Genomic DNA, 16553 nt, shown 5'->3' with positions numbered 1-16553 from the left:
CCATCGTTAAGGATCTGCACCACCCAGGGCATGCCCTCTTCACATCTTTACCATTAGGAAGAAGGTACAGAAGTCTGAAGGCACACACTCAACTATTCAGGAACAGCTTCTTCCCCTTTGCCATCCAATTTCTACATGGACATTGAAGTCATTACTACTTTTTTGGATTGTTCCAAGCTCTAAATCCTGCCCACTATGCCAATTGATGAACTTTGGTGTTTAAACCAAGGTTCTCTTAGAAGTCAGAAGTGAGGCATAAAACTTGTTACTTCACAATCATTTTATTAAAAGGTTTCAGAGCAGGAACAGAACAGTGGCAGGGTCTATTACATGAAGAAGGAATTAAAGATGGTGCTGAACATAAAACAGCCACTTTTCTACCAAAAGATAAAAGATCTATTTAAATCCAGAGATAACAATAATCCATTAAAAAGTACTTAGTGAACACTACAATAAAAATTAACCAAAAACGAAAACATTTATTCAATTAACGAAGTACAAAGAAGCTCCAGAATTATACTTTGCATAGCACCAGAGGCAAATTAAATTGTCATGCAAACAAAGGCTACGAAATATATAGCAGATAATTAATTGTTAAACTGCAAAGAAATTGACAATTAAAATTAAGCAGTTAGATCCAAGACTCTCGGCACCTGTGCGCTCAATTCACAGTAATAACACATCGTGACACAAAGATTTCTGGGTAAGAACAATGCCACTGAAAGTGTTTACCCAAGAGGCAACAATCCAGTCAATATTTTTCAGAACTCAGCAACAAGTTTAACACAGCAAGCAGGCACAAGTAATATACTTAATGTCAACAGGCAGTGTGTCAACAGTCAAAATCAACTTTTTTTTGTCTATCAATCACCTTCCATATCTTGCTACTCTGTCATTCATCATCACACCCCCCCACCAGCTTTGTTTCATAGAAACATAGAAAACCTACAACACCATACAGGCCCTTCGGCCCACAAAGCCAAACATGTCCTTACCTTAGAAATTACCTAGGGTTACCCATAGCCCTCTACTGTCCTAAGCTCCATGTACCTATTCCAGGAGTCTCTCAAAAGACCATATCGTTTCCTTTCTCCTCATGCTTTTTCGACTACCACTGTCCAGTGCCCCAAACTCTGCTCGGTGCTAATGTGTCTCTGGTTTCTGACCCTGCTCCACTAGTCCCCATTTAGCTTTAAGACTTTAGAGAAGAGTGATGTATTTTAACAACCCAGCTTGAAACCCACAACCCTTTAGAAGCAGCAGAAATGTGCGTAATGTTGAATTGAACAGGGAATAAGGAAGTTAACTAACAATGTCATTCATCCTTGGCAAAGAGATTTGAGAGACGAAAAAAGGTTCAAAAAGCTGGGGAATGATAGAGATCCAGAAAATTATAAGGCTAGCACGAAGGAGCTTAAGAATGAAATTAAGAGAGCCAGAAGGGGCCGTGAGAAGGCCTTGGTGAGCAGGATTAAGGAAAACCCCCAGGGGCATTTTACAAGTATGTAAAGAGCAAGAGGATAAGACGTCGGAGAATAGGACCTATCAAGTGTGGCAGTGCAAAAGTGTGTATGAAACCGGATGAGGTAACGGAGGTACTTAATGAATATTTTGCTTCAGTATTCACGACAGAAAAGGACCTTGGCGATTAGGAATGACTTGCAGCAGACTGCAAAGCTTGGGCATATAGATATTAAGAAAGAGGATGTGCTGGAGCTTTTGGAAAGCATCAAGTTTGATAAGTCACCAGGACCGGATGAGATATACTGCAGGCTACTGTGGGAGGCGAGGGAGGAGGAGATTGCTGAGTCTCTGGCAATGATCTTTGCATCATCAATGGAGATGGGAGAAGTTCCAGAGGATTGGAGGGTTGCAGACGTTGTTCTCTTATTCAGGAAAAGGAGTAGCGATAGCCCAGGAAATGAAAGACTAGTGAGGCTTACTTCAGTAGTTGGTAAGTTGATGGAGAAGATCCTGAGAGGCAGGATTTATGAACATTTGGTGAAGCAAAATATGATTAGGAATAGTCAGCATAGCTTTGTCAAAGGCAGGTCTTGCCTTATGAGCCTGATTGAATTTTTTGAGGATGTGAGTAAATAAATTCATGTAGGTTAAGCAGTAGGTGTAGTGTATATAGATTTCAGCTAGGCATTTGATAAGGTACCCCATACAAGGCTTATTGAGAAAGTAAGCAGGCATGTGATCCATGGGAACCTTGCTTTATGGAATCAGAATTGGCTTGCCCACAGAAGGCAAAGGGTGGTTGTAGACGCATCATATTCTGCATGGAGGTTGGTGACCAGTGGTGTGCCTCACTGATCTGTTCTAGAACCCCTTCTCTTTGTGATTTTTATAAATGACCTGGATGAGGGAGTGGAGGGATGGTTATTAAATTTGCTGATGACACAAAGGTTGCATGGTGTGGAGGGCTGTTAAAGGTTACAGCGGGACATCAATAGGATGCAAAACTGGGTTGAGAAGTGACAGATGGAGTTCAACCCAGATAAGCATAAGGTAGTCTATTTTGGTAGGTCAAATTTGATGGCAGAATGTAATATTAATGGTAAGACTTGGCAGTGTGAAGGATCAGAGGGATCTTGGGAACCAAGTCCATAGGAAACTCAAAGCTGCTGCACAGGTTGACTTTGTGGTTAAGAAGGCATACAGTGTATTGGCTTTCATCAACCATGGGATTGAGTTCAAGAGCCAAGAGGTAATGTTACACTATATAGGACCCTGGTCAGAACTCACATAAAGTTCTGTGCTCAGTTCTGGTCACCTCACTACTGGAAGGATGTGGAAACTATAGAAAGGGTGCAGAGGAGATTTACAAGGATTGGGGATCATGACTTATGAGAATAGGTTGAGTGAACTTAGCCTTTTCTCCTTGGAGTGTCAAGAGGATGAGAGGTGTATAAGATGATAAGAGGCACTGATCGTGTGGATAGTCAGAGCCTTTTTCCCAGGGCTGAAATGGCTAACATGAAAGGGCATAATTTTAAGGTGCTTGGAAGCAGGTACAGAGGAGATGTAAGGGTAAGTTTTTTTTAAACAGTGGTGAGTGCGTGGAATAGGCGGCCGGCATCGGTGATGGAGGCAGATACAATAGGGTCTTTTAAGAGACTCTTGGATAGGTACTTGGAGCTTAGAAAAATAGATGGCTATGGGTAACCCTAGGTAATTTCTAAAGTAAGTACATGTTCAGCACAGTATTATGGGCCGTAGGGCCTTCTATGTTCTATGATTTATTTCTCACAGATCCAGTCCATATTAAATTCCAGTCCTATGAAATCTAAGCCTGAAGTGAATCACCGCAGCAGGGCTAGGTCCCTAGTGTGAGGTTTGGACAATTTAAATGCTGGCCCAGATAGTCTGGGGGCTCCTCTCTCCATAATGCCAAGGCTGCGAAAGTTCATGTCTGCAAACTTTGCAACGATTTGCCTGCTAATATGATGAACTGAGTATCGGGGCTTTGGGGCAATTCCAGGCTGCTCTGGGAATTTGGATCCAAGGACTCAATTTGATTCAGAATGCTATTGTTGTTGCATGATTTGTGGTTTTTTTTCTTTTTCTCTGTGGGCACTGGGGCCTTGGCCTTATTTTTTTTAATTTGGTTCTTTCAGGTTTCTTGCTTTGCAAACAAGCAAACAAATCTGAAGGTTGTATTATTTATACATTCTTTGGCAATAAATGCACTTTGAATCTTTGAATAAAAGGTGAACATCAGCAGAAGAAACTCTCCCGTGCCCAGTGACCAGGGTGCAGAACTGGGTATGATGAGTACCAGCTATAATCGCAGACTTCGACAACAAGTCACTTTTGAACTTGCCTCTGGATTAAACATCCATCCTGCAGCTTAATTAAACATTTTCACTAGTGTGCACTCGGTAGTGTAACACAAGTTTGGATGATTGACTGAATCTCTTCCCACATTCAGAGCAGATAAATGGTTTCTCTCCAGTGTGAACTCGATAGTGCGACACAAGAGTGGATGACTGAGTGAATCCCTTCCCACATACAGTGCAGGTGAATGGCCTCTCCCCAGTGTGAACCCAGTGATGTATCTGCAAGTGGACTGATTGAGTGAATCCCTTCCCACACTCAGAGCAGATGAACGGCCTCTCTCCAGTGTGTACTCGCTGATGTTCCTTCAGTAGAGATGATCGAGTGAATCCCTTCCCACACTCTGAGCAGGTGAATGGCCTCTCTCCAGTGTGTACTCGCTGATGTACTTTCAAGTCAGATGACCGAGTGAATTCCTTCCCACAGTCTGAACAAGTGTACGGTTTCTCCCCAGTGTGAACTCGCAAGTGTACTTTCAAGTCAGATGACCGAGTGAATTCCTTCCCACAGTCTGAGCAGGTGAACGGCCTCTCTCCAGTGTGTACCCGCTGATGTTCGTTCAGTTGAGATGACTGAGTGAATCCCTTTCCACAGTCTGAGCAGGTGAATGGTTTCTCCCCGGTGTGAACTCGCTGGTGTCTCTGTAGTGTGGATGAGTGTGTGAATGCCTTCCCACATTCAGAGCAGGTAAATGGCCTCTCCCCAGTGTGAACTCGCTGATGTACTTTCAAGTCAGATGACCGCATGAATTCCTTCCCACACTCTGAGCAGATGAAAAGTTTCTCTCCAGTGTGAACTCGCTGATGTTCATTTAGTTGAGATGACCGAGTAAATCCTTTCCCACAGTCTGAGCAGGTGAACGGCTTCTCTCCAGTGTGAATTCTCTGATGTTCATTGAGTTGAGATGACTGAGTGAATCCCTTCCCACAGTCTGAGCAGGTGAATGGTTTCTCCCCAGTGTGAACTCGCTGGTGCCTCTGCAGTGTGGATGACTGAGTGAATCCCTTCCCACAGTCTGAGCAAGTGAACGGCCTCTCCCCAGTGTGTATTCGTTGATGTACTTTCAAGTCAGATGACCGAGTGAATTGCTTCCCGCAATCTGAGCAGAAGAACGGTTTCTCCCCAGTGTGAACTCGCTGATGTTCATTCAGTTGAGATGACCGAGTGAATCCCTTCCCACAGTCAGAGCAGGTGAACGGCCTCTCTCCAGTGTGAACTCGCTGATGTATTTTTAAGTAAGATGACTGAGTGAATCCCTTTCCACAGTCTGAGCAGGTGAATGGTTTCTCCCCAGTGTGAATTCGCTGATGTTCATTCAGCTGAGATGACTGAGTGAATCCCTTCCCACATTCAAAGCAGTTGAATGGCCTCTCTCCAGTGTGAACTGTCTGGTGTGCCAATAGGTGAGATGACCGAGTGAATCCCTTCCCACAGTCTGAGCAACAGAATGGCCTCTCTCCAGTGTGTACTCGCTGATGTTCTTTCAAGTCAGATGACCGAGTGAATTTTCTCCCACAGTCTGAGCAGGTGAATGGCCTCTCTCCGGTGTGTACCCGCTGATGTTCCTTCAGTTGAAATGACCGAGCAAACCCTTTCCCGCATTCAGAGCAGGTGAACGGTCTCTCCCCAGTATGAACTTGGTAGTGCAACACAAGGGTGGACGACTGAGTGAATCCCTTCCCACATTCTGAGCAGGTGAATGGTTTCTCCCCGGTGTGAACTCGCTGGTGTCTCTGTAGGGTGGATGAGTGTGTGAATGCCTTCCCACATTCAGAGCAGGTGAACAGCATCTCCCCAGTACAAACTGGTTGCCAATAGTTCAGATGACTGAATGAATCCCTTTCCACACAGCACAGATGAATTGTCTCTCGTATGAGCTCAGTGGTGTCTCTGTAAGTTGGATGATTTTATGTATGCCTATCCAGTCTTAGCAGGTAGATGGGCTGTCCTCAATGTGAACTGACTGGTGTGTCAGTAGATGTGATTATTGAGTGACTCTCTTCCCACATTTAGTGCAGAAGTAGTCTACCGAGTGTGAACTCACTCATGTGCTAGCAGACTAGATGACTGAGTGAAGTTCTTCCCACATTACAGAACAGTGTCTGCTGTGGGACAAGTGACTGAATCTCTTCCCACAATCTGACCAGGTCAATGTCTTCTCACTGGTGAATTTTCTGATATACTTTTAACTTTGATGACAAAATTAATCACTTCCCACAGTCAAAACAAGTGGAACATCTCACTATGGTGTGAATGTGCTGATGTATCTTCAGGCTGGATGACTAAGTAGATCTGCTCCCACACACACAGCGGGTAGGCTACGACTGAATTCTTTCCCACACTGAGAGAAGGAGAATGGTATCTAACTGCGATCAATTCTCTGGCAATTCAGAAAATCAGATGCCCCTTGCACAATGAATGCAGTTGAAGAACTGATCTCTAGTGAATAAATGCTGGTGTGTTCTCAGTTCCCTGGTTCCAGTGGATTACACTGAGGAAGAACAGAAAAATGCATTTCAGGGACAAAACATGTTTTCAGCTGAGATATATCTTCATCTTCAAAAATTAACAACAGATATATTGATGTTGCAAAACAAATTTATGGTCACTTTTTAAATATCTGGACAGCAACGGCAAAACTAATGTGTTTGAGATTCCCATACACAAATTGTCTGCTGCTGCTAGCCTGTAAAAATATTTACAAAAGACATCAATGAGTGAAGGACAATATTTCAGGTGAGATTTTAGTCTGTGGTGAGCTCTGATATCAAATTTTACAGTGTTCAACTCAAATTGGAGGAACTTCTCATCCTCTAACTGGGCATGGATTAGACATCCTGAATGACCATCAAATTCTCTGACTGTATTTCTATCTGCAGCAGAAGAGTAAACAAAGCAAAAATCTGCAGATGCTGGAAATCTGAGTAATATACAGAAAATGCTAGAGGGACTCAGCAGGCCAAGCAGCATCTAAGAAGAGTACAGTTAACGTTTTGGGCCAAAACCCTTCGGCAGGACTGGAGAGAGAAAAAAAAACATTATTTTTTCTCAAGTTCTGCCAAAAGGTTTAGGCCCAAAACATCAACTTTTTCCTAGATACTGCCTGGCCTACTGAGTTCCTTCAGCATTTTGTGTGTGTTGTATTGCCCTTCACCAATCTGTGACTCGGCTCAGTTGGTCTCTCTCTATTAGCATTATTTCAAGTTCTGATCATGTCCCACAGTGCTACCAAGATCACTTATTATTACATGTCTGATCCAGGGGATTTTTAATCACTCTGATCCCTCCCCCCAGGTGATTGACATTGGTGAACTCAACAATGGCAATGCTAATAAACATGAAGGGGAGGTCAGTCATCTTTCTAATTGGAGTGTGCCAATTTTGTGATGTGAAAGCTACAGGTCACTTTTTATCCAGGACAAAGGAGTTTGGTATCATTATATACCCAGACAGAATAGTACAAAACAAGTTTTCATGGGTAGAAAGGTCCAAAACAAAAGGAGGTAGAACAAATGTATTTTCTCAAGAACTAAAGATGAAAAAAGGACCTCGTTCTACTACTTGACATTTTCAAACACTGAAAAACATACTCTAAGAACCACAGAGCACTACAGCACAGAAAACAGGCCATTTGGCCCTTCTAGTCTGTGCCAAAACTTTATTCCACTAGTCCCATTGACCTGCACCCAGTCCAAAACCCTCCAGACATCTCCCATCCATGAATCTATCCAATTTATTCTTAAAACTTAAGGAGTGACTCTGCATTTACCATGTCAGATGGCAGTTCGTTCCACACTCCCACCACTCTCTGAGTGAAGTTCCCCCTAAACCTTTCCCCTTTCACCCTAAAGCCGTGTCCTCTCCTATTTATCTCTCCTAATCTAACTGGAAAGAGCTTACTCACATTTACTCTGTCTATACCCCTCATAATTTTGCAAACCTCTATCAAATCTCCCCTCATTCCTCTACGCTCCAAGGGATAAAGTCCTAACCTGTTCAATCTTTCCCTGTAACTCAACTCCTGAAGACCGGGTAACATCCTCTGCACCCTTTCAATCTTACTGATATCCTTCCTATAATTAGGTGACCAGAATTGCACACAACAGTCCAAATTTGTCCTCACCAATGTCTTATACAACCTCAGCATAACATCCCAACTCCTATACCCAATACTTTGATTTATGAATGCCAGGATGCCAAAAGCCTTCTTTACAACCCTGTCTACCTGTGACGCCACTTTCAGGGAAACTCCCAGATCCCTTTGTTCCTCCACACTCCTCAGTGCCCTACCATTTACTGTGTATGTCCTACCTTGATTTGTTCTTCCAAAATGCAACACCTCACACTTGTCTGCATTAAATTCCATCTGCCATTTTCTGGCCCATTTTTCCAGTTGGTCCACATCCCTCTGCAAGCTTTGAAAGCCTTCCTCACTGTCCACAGCACCTCCAATCTTAGTGTCATCAGCAAACTTGCTGATCCAATTTACCATATTATCATCTGGATCATTGATATAGACAACAAACAACAATGATCCCAGGCACACCACTAGTCACGGGCCTCCAGTCTGAGAAGCAACCATCCACTACCACTCTGTTTTCTCCCACAGAGCCAATTGTGAATCCAGTTAACAACCTCTCCATGGATACCTAGTGTCTGAACCTTCTGAATTAACCTCCCATGTGGGACCTTGTCAAAGGCTTTCCTAAAGTCCATGTAAATAACATCCATAGCCTTTCCTTCAGCTACCTTCTTGGTAACCTCCTCGAAAAACTCTACAAGATTCGTTAAACACGATCTACCACACACAAAGCCATGCTGACTATGCTTAATCAGCCCTTGGCTGTCCAAATACTTGTATATCCAATCTCTGAGCCAATAGGCTGGACCTGAACTTATTTCCACTTGGCATAACTTACTTATTATTATTTAATTATTTATGGTTTTATATTGCTATATTTCTACACTATTCTTGGTTGGTGCGACTGTAACAAAATCCAATTTCTGTCGGGATCAATAAAGTGTGTCTGTCTGTCTGTCTCTCAGAACACTTTCCAATAATTTACCTACTGTTGATGTCAGGCTCACCTGCCTGTAATTACCTGGTTTACTTTTGGAGCCTTTTTTAAACAACAGAACAACATGAGTTACCCTCCAATCCTCCCGCACTGCACCCATGGCTAAGGACATTTTAAATATTTCTGCCAGGGCCCTGCAATTTCTACACTAGTCTTTCTCAAGGTCCGAGGAAATATCATGTCAGGCCCGGGGGATTTATCTACCTTTATTCGCTGTAAAGCAGCAAGCACCACCTCTTCTTTAATCTCTATATGCTCCATGACACTACTGCTTATTTTCCTTCCTTCCATATATGCTATGCCAGTTTCCTGAGTAAATAATGATGCAAAAAAAAACTGTTTAAGATCTCCCCCACATCTTGTGCAGTTCCACACATGGACGACCATTCTGATCTTCTGGGGGACCAATTTTGTCCCTTACTATCCTTTTACTCTTAATATACTTGCAGAAACCCTTCAGGTTTACCTTCACATTATCTGCCAAAGCAACCTCATTTCTTCTTTTTGCCTTCCTGATTTCCTTCTTTAGTATTTTCTTGCATTTTCTATACTCAAGTACCTCATTTGTTCTTTGTTGTGTATACCTGCTATACACCTCTCTCTCTTTCTTAACCAAATCGCCAATATCCCTCGAAAACCAAGGTTCCCTATATTTGTTAACTTTGCCTTTAATCCTGGCAGGAACATGCAAACTCTGCACTCTCAAAATTTTGCCTTTGAAGGCCTTCCACTTACTGAACACATCCTTGCCAGAAAACAACTTATCCCAATCCACTCTTCCTAGATCCTTTCTCATTTCCACAAAATTGACCCTTCCCCAATTTAGAACCTCAACTCAAGGAGCAGACCTATCCTCATCCATAATTAACTTGAAACTAATGATATAATGGTCACTGGACCCAAATGTTACACCTGACCTGTCTGGTTCCCTAATAGGAGATCAAGTATTGCATCCTCTCTTGTAGGTACCTCTATATATTGATTTAGAAAACTTTCTTGAACACATTTGACAGACTCCAAGGCAACGTATTGGGTAGGTCATGACAGCTGAGCTCGGCCCCGTGGTTTGTTCATCCTGCAGCACGTGGGAAATCAGGGATACTTCCAGTGTCCCTGACGACTATGTGTGCAGGAAGTGTGTCCAGCTGCAGCTTCAGGCAGACTGCATTGAGCGGCTAGAGCTGCGATTGGATTCATACTGGAGCATCCATGATGCTGAGAAAGTCATGAATAGCACGTTCAGTGAGTTGGCCACACCACGGGTAAAGGCTGCACAGACAAAAAGGGAAGGGGTGGCCACTCGACAGCGTAGCAGTAGGCAGGTAGTGCAGGAGTCCCCTGAGGTCATCTCCCTCCTAAACAGATATACTATTTTGGATACTGTTGGGGGAGATGTCTCATCAGGGGAAGGCAGCAGCAGCCAAGTTCATGGCACAGGAGGGAAGGAAATGGAGTGGGAGAGCTATAGTGATAGGGGATTCAATTTTAAGGGGAATAGATAGGCGTTTCTGCGGCTTCAAACGAGACTCTGGGATGATATGTTGCCTTCCTGGTGCAAGGGTCAAGGATGTCTCTTTGAGTGACTGCAGGACATTCTGGAATGGGAGGGTGAACAGCCAGTGGACGTGGTGCACATAGGTACCAACGATATAGGTAAAAAATGGGATGAGGTCCTACAAGGTGAATTTAGGGAGTTAGGAGATAAACTAAAAAGTAGGGCCACAAAGGTAATAATCTCTGGATTACTACCAGTGCTACGTGCTAGTCAGCGTAGAAATAGGAGGATATTTCAGATGAATACGTGGCTTGAAAAATGGTGCATGGGGGAGGGATTCAAATTTCTGGGGCATTGGAACCAGTTCTGGGGGAGGTGGGATGGGTATAAACAGGTCGGTAATAATCTCTGGATTACTACCAGTGCTACGTGCTAGTCAGCGTAGAAATAGGAGGATATTTCAGATGAATACGTGGCTTGAAAAATGGTGCAAGGGGGAGGGATTCAAATTTCTGGGGCATTGGAACCAGTTCTGGGGGAGGTGGGATGGGTATAAACAGGTCGGTCTGCACCTGGGCTGGAACCAATGTCCTGAGGGGAGCGTTTGCTACTGCTGTTCAGGAGGATTTAAACTAATGTGGCAGGGGGATGGGAACAAGTGCAGAGAGACAGGGGTGTAAAATAAGGGTAGAAGCAAAAAGTAGGAAGGTGAAAAGTAAAAGTGGCAGTCAGTCAAATCCGGAGCAAAAATCAAAAAGGGCCACTTTTCAACATAATTGTATAAGGGCTCAGAGTGTTGTAAAAACAAGCCTGAAGACTTTATGTGTCAATGCAAGGAGCATTCGTAAAAAGGTGGATGAATTGAATGTGCAGATTCTTATTAATGAATATGATATAGTTGGGATCACAGAGACATGGTTCCAGGGTGACCAAGGATGGGAGCTCAACATCCAGGGATATTCAACATTCAGGAGGGATAGACAGGAAAGAAAAGGAGGTGGGGTAGCATTGCTGGTTAGAGAGGAGATTAACACAACAGAAAGGAAGGACATTAGCCTGGAGGATGTGGAATCGATATGGGTAGAGCTGCATAACACTAAGGGACAGAAAATGCTGGTGGGAGTTGTGTACAGGCCACCTAACAGTAGTAGTGAGGTTGGGGATGGCATTAAACAGGAAATTAGAAATGCGTGCAATAAAAGAACAGTAGTTATAATGGGTGATTTCAATCTACATATATCGGGTGAACCAAATTGGTAAGGGTGCTGAGGAAGAGGATTTCTTGGAATGTATGCGGGATGGTTTTCTGAACCAACATGTTGAGGAACCAACCAGAGAGCAGGCCATTCTAGATTGGGTATTGAGCAATGAGGAAGGGTTAGTTAGCAATCTTGTCGTGCGCAGCCCCTTGGGTAAGTGTGACCATAATATGGTGGTATTCTTCATTAAGATGGAGAGTGACATAGTTTATTTCAGAAACAAAGGTTCTGAACTTAAGAAGGGTAACTTTGAAGGTATGAGACATGAATTAGCTAAGATAGACTGGCAAATGATACTTAAAGGGTTGACGGTGGATATGCAATGGCAAGCATTTAAAGATCACATGGATGAACTACAACAATTGTTCATCCCAGTTTGACAAAAGAATAAACCAGGGAAGGTAGTGCACCCATGGCTGACAAGGGAAATTAGGGATAGTATCAAGTCCAAAGAAGAAACATATAAATTAGCCAGAAAAAGCTGCACAACTGAGGACTGGGAGAAATTCAGAGACCAACAGAGGAGGACAAAGGGCTTATTAGGAAAGGGAAAAAAGATTATGAGAGAAAGCTGGCAGGGAACATAAAAACTGACTGTAAAAGCTTTTATAGATATGTGAAAAGAAAAAGATTGGTTAAGACAAATGTAGGTCCCTTACAGTCAGAAACTGGTGAATTGATCATGGGGAACAAGGACATGGCAGACCAATTGAATAACTACTTTGGTTCTGTCTTCACTATGGAGGACATAAATAATCTTCCAAAAACAGTAGGGGACTGACGGTCTAGTGAGATGGAGGAACTGTGGGAAATACATGTTAGTAGGGAAGTGGTGTTAGGTAAATTGAAGGAATTAAAGGCAGATAAATCCCTGGGGCCAGATAGTCTGCATCCCAGAGTGCTTAAGGAAGTAACCCAAGAAATAGTGGATGCATTCGTGATAATTTTTCAAAACTCCTTAGATTCTGGATTAGTTCCTGAGGATTGGAGGGTGGCTAATGTAACCCCACTTTTTAAAAAAGCAGGGAGAGAAAAACCAGGTAATTATAGACCAGTTAGCCTGACATCGGTGGTGGGGAAGATAGACAATAGACAATAGGTGCAGAAGTAGACCATTCGGCCCCTCGAGTCTGCACCGCCATTCTGAGTTCATGGCTGATCATTCACTATCAATACCCAGTCCCTGCCTTGTCCCCATATCCCTTGATTCCCCTATCCATCAGATATCTATCCAGCTCCTTCTTGAAAGCATCCAGAGAATTGGCCTCCACCGTCTTCCGAGGCAGTGCATTCCACACCTCCACAACTCTCTGGGAGAAGAAGCTCTTCCTCAACTCTGTTTTAAATAACTGACCTCTTATTCTCAATCCATGCCCTCTGGTACTGGACTCTCCCAACATCTGGAACATATTTCCTGCCTCAATCCTATCAAATCCTTTAATTATCTTAAACGTTTCAATCAGATCCCCTCTCAATCTCCTCAATTCCAGCATGTACAAGCCCAATCTCTCTGCGTAAGACAGCCCTGCCATCCCAGGAATCAACCTAGTGAATCTACGCTGCACTTCCTCAATTGCCAGAATGTCCTTCCTTAAACCTGGAGACCAAAACTGTACACAATATTCCAGGTGTGGTCTCACCAGGGTCCTGTACAAATGCAAAAGAACATCCTTGCTCTTGTATTCAATTCCCCTTGTAACAAAGGCCAACATTCCATTTGCCCTCTTCACTGCCTGTTGCACTTGCTCATTCACCTTCATTGACTGGTGAACTAGGACTCCTAGGTCTCTTTGCATTTCTCCCTTACCTAACTCGACACCGTTCAGACAATACTCTGCCCTCTTGTTCCTGCTTCCAAAGTGGATAACTTCACAATTATTCACATTGAATGACATCTGCCAAGTATCTGCCCACTCACTCAGCCTATCCAAGTCTCCCTGTATTCTCCTAACGTCTTCTTCACATGTCACACTGCCACCCAGTTTAGTATCGTCAGCAAACTTGCTGATATAGTTTTCAATGCCCTCATCTAAATCATTGACATAAATCGTAAAGAGCTGTGGTCCCAATACAGAGCCCTGTGGTACCCCACTAGTCACCTCCAGCCAGTCTGAGAAACACCCATTCACTGCTACCCTTTGCTTTCTATCTGCCAACCAGTTTTCTATCCATGTTGAAACCCTGCCCCCAATGCCATGAGCTCTGATTTTACTCACCAATCTCCTATGTGGCACCTTATCGAATGCCTTCTGAAAATCTAGGTACACAACATCCACTGGCTTACCCTCATCTAACATCCTTGTTACACCCTCAAAAAACTCCAACAGATTAGTCAAGCATGATTTGCCCTTGGTAAATCCATGCTGACTCAGCCTAATCCTATTACTGCCATCTAGATGTGCCACTATTTTGTCCTTAATAATGGACTCAAGCATCTTCCCCACGACTGACGTTAGGCTAACAGGGCGATAGTTCTCCGTTTTCTCCTTCCCTCCCTTCTTGAAAAGTGGGACAACATTAGCCACTCTCCAATCTTCAGGAACTGATCCTGTGTCTGAGGAACATTGGAAAATCCTGAGCCACCTCTTTTAGAACCCTCGGATGCAGACCATCTGGACCCGGGGATTTATTAGCCTTCAGTCCTACCAGTCTACTCATCACAGTTTCTTTCCTAATGTCAATCTGTCTCAATTCCTCTGATATCTTATGACCCTGGCCCATCCATACATCTGGGAGATGCTAGAGTCGGTTATCAAAGATGTGATAACAGTACATTCGGAAAGCAGTGAAATCATTGGACAAAGTCAGCATGGATTTGTGAAAGGAAAATCATGTCTGACAAATCTTACAGAATTTTTTGAAGATGTAACTAGTAGAATGGATAGGGGAAAGCCAGTGGATGTGGTATATTTAGATTTTCAAAAGGCTTTTTACAAAGGTCCCACACAGGAGATTAGTGTGCAAACTTAAAGCACACGGTATTGGGGGTATGGTATTGATGTGGATAGGGAATTGGTTGGCAGACAGGAAGCAAATATTGGGAGTAAACGGGACCTTTTCAGAATGGCAGGCAGTGGCTAGTGGGGTACCACGAGGCTCAGTGCTGGGACCCCAGTTGTTTACAATATATATTAATGATTTAGACGAGGGAATTAAATGCAGCATCTCCAAGTTTGCGGATGACATGAAGCTGGGCGGCGGTGTTAGCTGTGAGGAGGATGCTAAAAGGATGCAGGGTGACTTGGATAGATTAGGTGAGTGGGCAAATTCATGGCAGATGCAATTTAATGTGGATAAATGTGAGGTTATCCACTTTGGTTGCAAGAACAGGAAAACAGATTATTATCTGAATGGTGGCCAATTAGGAAAAGGGGAGGTGCAACGAGATCTGGGTGTCATTGTACACCAGTCATTGAAGGTGGGCATGCAGGTACAGCAGGTGGTGAAAAAGGCAAATGGTATGTGGGCATTCATAGCAAAAGGATTCGAGTACAGGAGCAGGAAGGTTCTACTGCAGTTGTACAAGGCCTTGGTGAGACCGCACCTAGAGTATTATGTGCAGTTTTGGTCCCCTATTCTGAGGAAAGACATTCTTGCCATAGAGGGAGTACAAAGAAGGTTCACCAGATTGATTCCTGGGATGGCAGGACTTTCACATGAAGAAAGACTAGATTGACTAGGCTTATTGTCGCTGGAATTTAGAAGATTGAGGAGTGATCTTATTGAAACGTATAAATTTCTAAAGGGATTGGGCAGACTAGATGCAGGAAGATTGTTTCCGATGTTGGCGAAGTCCAGAAAGAGGGGTCACAGTTTAACGATAAAGGGGAAGCCTTTTAGGACCGAGATGAGGAAAAACGTCTTCACACAGAGAGTGGTGAATCTGTGGAATTCTCTGCCACAGGAAACAGGTGAGGCCGGTTCATTGGATATATTTAAGAGGAATATGGAAGGTTAGATATGGCCCTTGTTCTTGGATTTAGAGAGATGGAGCTCGGCAGTGTCTGGGAGAATCATCCGCTCCCATTCCCCGCGCCTTCACTTCCAAACTGACTCGGGCTGTCAGGGAAAGTGCTAGTGAAGTCACCTATGGCTGCCTCTTTACCCAGAAACTCCCACGAACGAGCGACCCAACGATGCGCATTAGCGGAAATAGCGCCAAGCCGATCAAAAATGGAAAACTCTTCGGGGCCCGAGGCCGAATCGTGGGCTAAGAGACAGGGAAAGGATCGGACTGCCTGGGTTTTGTGGGGCCACGGTGTGTTCGGAGCTCAGAGCAATTGTCACTCAGTCGCGGTGAGGACGCCGGTGCCGACGAAACCCCGCTGGGAGCCCGGTTCCTACCTGCTGTAGATCCTCTTAAGTTTCCCGTTCATTGAGCGCATGTGCGAGTTTCCGGAACGATGTGATCCTTACGCCTGCGCATTTGATCGCCTGGTCACCGATAGCGAATTCTGAAGCGTGGAGGCATCTGGGTATCTAAGGTGCCATGTACTGTAACGTGTCTGCAACCAATGGTTCCCCTATGCTACAGATTCAAAAACAGTCAATGTTTCTTTCTCTCTCTCTGTAGAACACTCAGCAGTTACATTAACGCAGCAAACTCACAAAAACAATGTACTCAATATTCATAAGACATCGGAGCAGAATGCGCCATTTGGCCCACTGAATCTGCTCTGTCATTCAATCATGGCGAACCCCTTTCTCTCCCCTCCTCAGCCCCAATTCCATGCCTTATCCCTGTAACCCTTGATGCTGTGGACAATCAATCTCCGCCTTAAATACCACCCAACAACCTGGCCTCCATAGCTGTCTGTGGTAATAAATTCCACACATTCACCATACTCTGGCTTAAGAAATCTCTCTGCATCTTTGTTT

At 43.9% G+C, this 16553-nt stretch overlaps 1 protein-coding gene across 1 annotated transcript; it reads right to left on the bottom strand.

Annotated features, from left to right (window-relative positions):
* Positions 1 to 271: 271 nt before the first annotated feature.
* On the bottom strand, positions 272 to 16072 carry LOC132400425 (zinc finger protein 420-like). Its single transcript, XM_059981363.1, has 2 exons — positions 16020 to 16072; positions 272 to 6334 (listed from the first exon to the last, which is right to left on the bottom strand). Exon 2 carries the CDS (start codon positions 5631 to 5633, stop codon positions 3861 to 3863), a length of 1773 nt encoding a protein of 590 aa, XP_059837346.1. The 5' UTR covers positions 5634 to 6334; positions 16020 to 16072; the 3' UTR covers positions 272 to 3860.
* Between the last annotated feature and the right edge of the window lie 481 nt (positions 16073 to 16553).

The sequence above is a fragment of the Hypanus sabinus genome, chromosome 10 (assembly GCF_030144855.1).
Source record: "Hypanus sabinus isolate sHypSab1 chromosome 10, sHypSab1.hap1, whole genome shotgun sequence".
Classification (NCBI taxonomy): Eukaryota; Metazoa; Chordata; class Chondrichthyes; order Myliobatiformes; family Dasyatidae; genus Hypanus; species Hypanus sabinus.
This window is presented reverse-complemented; position numbering and strand designations above follow the sequence as displayed.